The 6,433-nt window shown below is 37.7% G+C and overlaps 1 protein-coding gene across 1 annotated transcript in view; it reads left to right on the top strand.

The window, feature by feature from the left end:
• Positions 1–633: 633 nt before the first annotated feature.
• The window catches only part of SLC35A5 (solute carrier family 35, member A5), a 9,523-nt gene continuing 3,723 nt past the window's right edge, over positions 634–6,433 (top strand). The window contains exons 1-3 of the mRNA XM_010077947.1: positions 634–763; positions 1,574–1,672; positions 3,384–3,517. Coding sequence (XP_010076249.1) covers positions 634–763; positions 1,574–1,672; positions 3,384–3,517 — 363 coding nt within the window. The remainder of the gene's footprint in view (positions 764–1,573; positions 1,673–3,383; positions 3,518–6,433) is intronic.

The raw sequence follows: 6,433 nt of genomic DNA, 5'->3' as shown, positions 1-6,433 counted from the left end.
CGGCACAGGGGCCGGTGCTGACCGGTGTTTCAGAGCTGGAGGTCCCTTAGCGTAACAGAAGCGCTGGGGACGGAGAAGACGGGTACGGGTCAGTCTCTGTCTCCCGAAGTCCGCGTTCCTCCCGTGCCTGCGGGGCACAGGCAGGTGCTGAGTAAGCCCAGGGTCATCTCTGCGGTGCTGCTCTCACTCCACAGCTGTCGAACTTTTCCTTGCTGGAATTAAGAACAGGAACAGTTTAAAAAATATTAAAGAAAAATAAGCATCTAATTCAGCTAATCCTTTTAGCTAATTAGTGTTCCGTAGATGCACTCTTCTGACAAACTGGCCTCTTTGTGCCACCTTCAGATTCACTGTGTGTATGTCGTTTGTCCCAGTTTGCTGGTCTTCATAGCATATCCTCTCTTTCTTAATTTTTTTTTTTAAATAAAAAAAGAGATAGCTGTAGAATGAGATAGTGGCTTGTGATGCAAGCGTAAGCATCTTTATACCACATAACACAAAGCAGTAAAATACACACATTTCACCTTGTTTAACCAGTTTCTGGAAGTGCTCTTTATAGTGTATTTAATTTAATGCTCTGTATTGTTTATTTGCATTTTGTTGTCCAAAGGGCATTGACAGCAAGCCAGCAGAATGAAGACCAAGTGCTGTAGTCGATTTGTGTTTTGCTCCAAGACAACCATCTATACCTTTCTGCTTGGAGGAGTGTTTATTGCGTTGGGCTCAAGTCGAATCCTCCTGATGAAGTATTCTGCCAATGAAGGTGCTGTTGGGCAATAAACACAATGTACTTCAAATAAAAAAGAGTAGACATTTGGGGTAAAACAGATCCCCAAAAGCCTAGTTCTCCACCTGCAGAGTTCTTAGCATAAACATTCTGTTTTATAAATAGTGATGTGTACGTCTGTAGTGGAAAATGTCTATATAGTCCCTAGTCTAACATAAAGTGATAACTTGGGTTGCAAGGTATACGATACGTGTACAGATTCACCCTTAAGAGATGAGGTAGTGATTATCTTATATCTGATTTTTAAAGACTAAATGTTTGAGTACTATCAATAGTGCCTGTCTTGACTGAAACATTTGTCTTGCAACAGGCTTAGGAGAAAAGTGGTATAGTAGGTGTGCTATAACTGGCTAGTATTACTGCTTCTGCTTTTGCCAAGTATTAGCAAAATATGATAAGAAAGAAAAGATACAGTCCTAGAAGAAAGTTGTGTCATCCTGGAAGCCATTTTTTTTTTTGTGAGGAAAAAGTAGGATACTGCTGTTTGGGGTAAACATTCCAATTTTAAATTTTTTTTAGAACAGTGATATTAATGAGTTCTTCCAAAAAGTTGTGCTGTAAACTGGGACCAATTGAGGAAAGATTTCAACCCAGAAAGGAGGCCATTAAGAAAGTTATATATAGTAAAAAATGGAATATTTATAATGAAAGTGCTGACATAGCCTTTTGCATTTGTGGAAAGTGGCTAGAATTCTGACTGGAGGGGTTAAAATGGTGTCTTGCTGTAGTTATTAATGCAGGAGGCAATCTGATTGTGTACTCTTTATGGTTTGCTGAATCCCACAGATAACAAATACGATTACCTCCCTACAACAGTGAACATATGTTCTGAAGTAGTAAAACTGGTCCTGTGTGTGGTATTAGCACTATGGGTTAAGAAAAAAGGTAAGTACCTATCTTCAGAATAAATCATGTGTTGACTTTCTAAGTTTTGCTGTAATTCAATATCTTTTTAATTCAAAATATATATATATATTTTTTTTTTTTTTTACATAATAGATTCACGTGTAGTAGTATGTAGTAGATCCTGCTAGTAATGTTCTCTGGAATTACGTTTTTGATGCAGAATTATAACCAGACTTTACTTCTATGACTCTACTTTGTGCTGTAAATTTAGGTATTCTTAAGTTGTGTGTATGGCAGCTGAAATGGGGACAGGTAAGTTGAATTAGAAAGTGTAATGAAGACATAGTCTAACATTTTTTGGAATTTTACCACAACATTGTGCTAGGTTAATAGGAGTCACCTCGCTGTGAAGTCATGACTGAAGAGGAGCTTATAAGTTGCACTAACGAAAAGGATTGGCCTTTGTTCTATTGTTCTGACCACTTATTTAAAAGCACCACCACCTTCAACTGAAGAGGCTTTGTGTGTGTGCAGTGATATTTGAGTCCCAAGGAACATACCAATGTTATAATTCAAGGTAGCTTTGTTGTGAAGACAAATCTTGGGGCTGCTGTTCAGAAAAAATGGTGGCAGGCTTTACTAGCTTCTGATTTTGTATTGCAAGCTATTTTTCTTTTTTCTTTCTTGGCTTTTCTGTCCAGTTATAAAAAGAATGAGAGGTTAACTTCAGAGCATTTCAAAATGGTAGAGAACAGATGTGTAAATTGGAAGAGGCAATGGAGACTCAAGTTAAAGTGAACTACTGGTTTTGTCCACTTCCCCATGTAACAGTCATGGCTCTGGCAAACTGATGAAATTTTTTACCACTACCATTTAGTACAGATATACCTAAGACAGTAAATATATTCAGTCAGTGTTTGCCATCTTTGGCTACTGCTGATTACACATTTTTTGTTGTCTTTTTTTTTCTTTTTTTTTTTCTGCTTTTCTTCCAGATGTCTTAAGTTTTGCTGAACTAAGGTGTTGATGGTTCAGAAAAGGATTAGATAATATTGTGTAGTCTTAAATCTGTGCTAACAAAGTCCTTCTGTCACCAACTCTAGGATAGTCTAAGGTTTATCAGAGTCTTCCTCCTAAAGTGTGTGTCCTGAATACCTAAATAAATGTCATTTTTTTGTGCCTCATCCTTTCTTCCTTCTTCCTATTTACCTTCTCTTTTTACCCAGGTCATGTGCTGTGTGCTACAGGTACTGAGTTCTGATATATTTTGTATTTCTGACATTACTGGCTTTATATATCTCTTCATATAGCATCCTTTGGGTGCTATATGAACAGCTCCACTGTCAATGTCATTGTTTCATTTCTAGATTTGTTTGATAATCATCAGAAAATCATACCCAGTAATGATGTCAGTATTGTGTGGGGACTTTGGGGTGCTTTTTGGCTCTAAAGGAATGGTTGATAATTGACTTTTTGCTTCCAGTGGACAAATACTCTAATGGGGGTAAAAGGTTCCTTGATGTGTTCTCTGCTGAAGCAAGGAGATGAACCCCTGGAGACACAGGATTGCTGCTCTAGCTGTGTGTTCTACCCTGGATCTGTCCTCTATGTTGCCAGAAGGCTGTAGTACCTTAGTTTTTTCAGTCGCAAGGTGTTCCTGAAAACTGAACAGTGGTACCTATCCTGTTGTTAGGAATGGGCTTTTGATAATAAGAAAGATGTCCTTCTTACTAAAACCTTTTCCTTTCAGAGGGTTGTTTGGATCATCCCTTTGAATGTCTTTCCTGGAAGAATTTTTGTAATTCCATGAAATGGTCAATTCCTGCCTTTCTTTACTTTTTGGATAACTTGATTGTCTTCTATGTACTGTCCTACCTCCAGCCAGTAAGTATACATTTGTTAAATAAAGTATCTTCCTATGTCTTTGTGATAGGTAACGTTACCCTTAGGCTATCTACAGTTTTAAGACTGGCAAGGCAAGATTGATAGACAAAAGAATAATCTGTTACCTGACCAAGAAGACATTCCTGTTCTTTTGGCCACTGGTCAGTGTTGTACAGCTCTCAGTAGAGGGGAGTCTCTGTATTTTCTCCATCTGAAGTGATTTAGAAATAGGCTGAATTGTTTAAGTACTAGGCAGGTTTTCAGTGCTTTCCCTCCTTTGGTTTCTTCAGTTCTGTGTTTCTCTTTCAATGCATTTGCTTATCTTGCTAGTATTTGAGCTGCACTTTTCTGTGTGGCTTCTACCACTTTATGTATGTGACTTCATATGATGACTTGTTTTCTTTCCTCACTGATTGCAAAGAAAAGTGAGTAAACGAAATCCCACAGAGAGTAAGTGTAATAGGAATCTGAGGGGGGGGGGGATAGAAAACTGACTCATAATTTTTGCATTTCTTTATTACTTATGTTTAAGCACAGAATTTAATTGGTACTTTCTTCTAGCTATGTTCAGCCTTTTGGATGAATCTACATATACTTAGGAAATAGTACAATTTTTTGTGCTTTATTTTTGTGCTAAGATACTTTTTAGTTCAGAGTCTATGTTTGAAGTTAGATGGAAACAGATAGTGCTTGCTGTAAAATACTGTGGCTACCTGTGTGACATTAAAAATAACTATAAATGTTTCTGTTCCTTCTCTTTCAGAATTTCTCTTTAAAATATTGTCCTTTTAAGTGTACATTTCTGTCAGGGACAGACCAAAGTCTGGAAAAAGACCTGTCTGGGAAAATCTAATTAAAATCAAGAGTCAGATATCTTAAAGTGACTTGCACAAGGTGTTTGGTTCTGTGGTTTGTTGTGTGGGGGTTTTTTGGTGTTTGGGGTTTTTTGTTTGTTTGTTTTACTTTAGGAAGGATATTCAGCTGTAATGTTTGCAATAGCAAAGCCTGATGTTTAGAAGGTTAAGTAAACACTATTACTTTCTTAAGCAATTTGATTTGGCTAACATAAGGTAAGCTTTTGTAAAATGCACAGCTTTTATATTTTATACCCCCATACCTTATCTGCCTCCCCTCAGAACATGTGCTCTAAGATTGCTCTGTTTTAGAACTCTTAGTGTCTTATACCTTTCAACTGCATGTGTGAGAGTTAGCTGAAATTGTAACATTATCATGGTAAACAAGTATTAAAAGAGATAACTAAATACCTGTAAGACAGAATACCTTGACAGTGTACAAGACTGAAAGTGAAAAGGTGGAGACAAGATGCTTGAAAGAAGGCAGCCATACCTGACTGAACTTGGTTTTGTGTGACTTTAAAAACTAAGTAGGTTTGGGACTAAGTAGTACCTGAGTGAGCAGTTGCTTGAAGTATAGAGTTGCTTTGGTGGGATTTTTTTGCTTGAAGCTTTAGGTATAATTATGGATACTCTTTAGTGGCTGACATTTCCTAGTGATAAGATTTACTTTTTTAGAGTCTTTGTGACATGTAAGTTAGTGGCATGGTGATCTTTGAATTTTTTTTTGTTATTCCTTTTCATCTAGAACAGAGGTCCCTTGAGGCCTCAGAGCCAAGTAACTCAAAATTAATTCCTTGTAACTATCCTGCTATAGATTTTGATCATATCGTGTTACCAGAGATGTCGGATGGGGAGCTTTGACTGTGAAGCAAAACCAGAGTATACATGGAACACTTGGACATTTTGCGTCAAGCTTCATTTTTTCCAGAGTGGTTTCTGCTAGTTCCAGATTTACTTGTTTATTCAATATTTTTCTCCTTCCACAGTGTTCACCCAGCATGAATATTTATTAAGTTGTAATCTTGCAAAGTAGTAAATTAAGCTGTCGTTTCTTAAGCAGATGTCTCATGTGTCAGTCTTTAGCTTACTTGAGACTCTGTGTCATGCTGTTTCATGAGATCTGTTATTCAGCAGATAGTATGTTGGAATAGAGCGGAACTAAGGTAATGGGAAAAGGGCCTGTGCTTTTCCTCTGGTAAATGAAAAAGGCTCTGTTTTTGCAGAATTAGGAATGTGGAAATGCAAATGAGAAAGTTCAATATAAAGTCTGTGTTTTGCACTTCTGAATCCATATATGGTTTTGTGTAAAATTGTCTAAAAAAAGTGATCTCACTTTAAGGCTGAATTGGAAGAAGGAGTTCAGATGCCTAGAGTTTTGTACGTGTACTGACTACACAGGGCAGTCATGAATAAAATAGAATTTTGGGCAACACCCTCACCCCCCAAAACGAACCTTTTTTTCCCTACTGGTGCTGGTAAATTCTGATTGTTAATGGTAACCGCAGTGCCTAAAAGAGCCTCTTCTTGGTCCAGTGCCCCAGTATAGAGTGTCTAATACAGAGACCAAAAAGACAATCCTTGCCACAGGAAGTTTGCAGCTTGGGATCATGGCCATGGATTTCGGCACTGTCATTATTATACAGATATTCCCAAATTACACAGGAGCTTTAGAGTTGTCTTCAGTTGTACTTTGAAATAGGTGAATTTTTTGTTACAATTGCAGTCTTGAAAATTCAAACCAAGTACCTCCTCACCTTTGATAAATGATACAGCAAATACACTTGATGTGCAAGAAGTTTATTTTCTGAAAGTGCCTTGTCCGAGTCTGGGATTTCATGAACGCTGCAAGCTGGCACTGGTGCCATAAGCAGCCTCACCTTCCCTCATTCTTTTATTATTTTCATTTTGGAGCAACTTCCTCCTTTGTGCTGACACAGCTAATTTTGCAGCTTACTGGTCAGCCTGGCTGGGGCACTGATCTGACAGAAAACTGAACCGTTTTCTTTTTTGTTAAGTAAGTTTTCCGCTGGATTTGTTTCCTCACATCTTTGTTTCAGTA

Source organism: Pterocles gutturalis, unplaced genomic scaffold (assembly GCF_000699245.1).
Source record: "Pterocles gutturalis isolate BGI_N339 unplaced genomic scaffold, ASM69924v1 scaffold20398, whole genome shotgun sequence".
NCBI lineage: Eukaryota > Metazoa > Chordata > Aves > Pterocliformes > Pteroclidae > Pterocles > Pterocles gutturalis.
The sequence above is the reverse complement of the archived record's forward strand: the minus strand, read 5'-3'. Positions and strand labels throughout refer to the sequence as shown.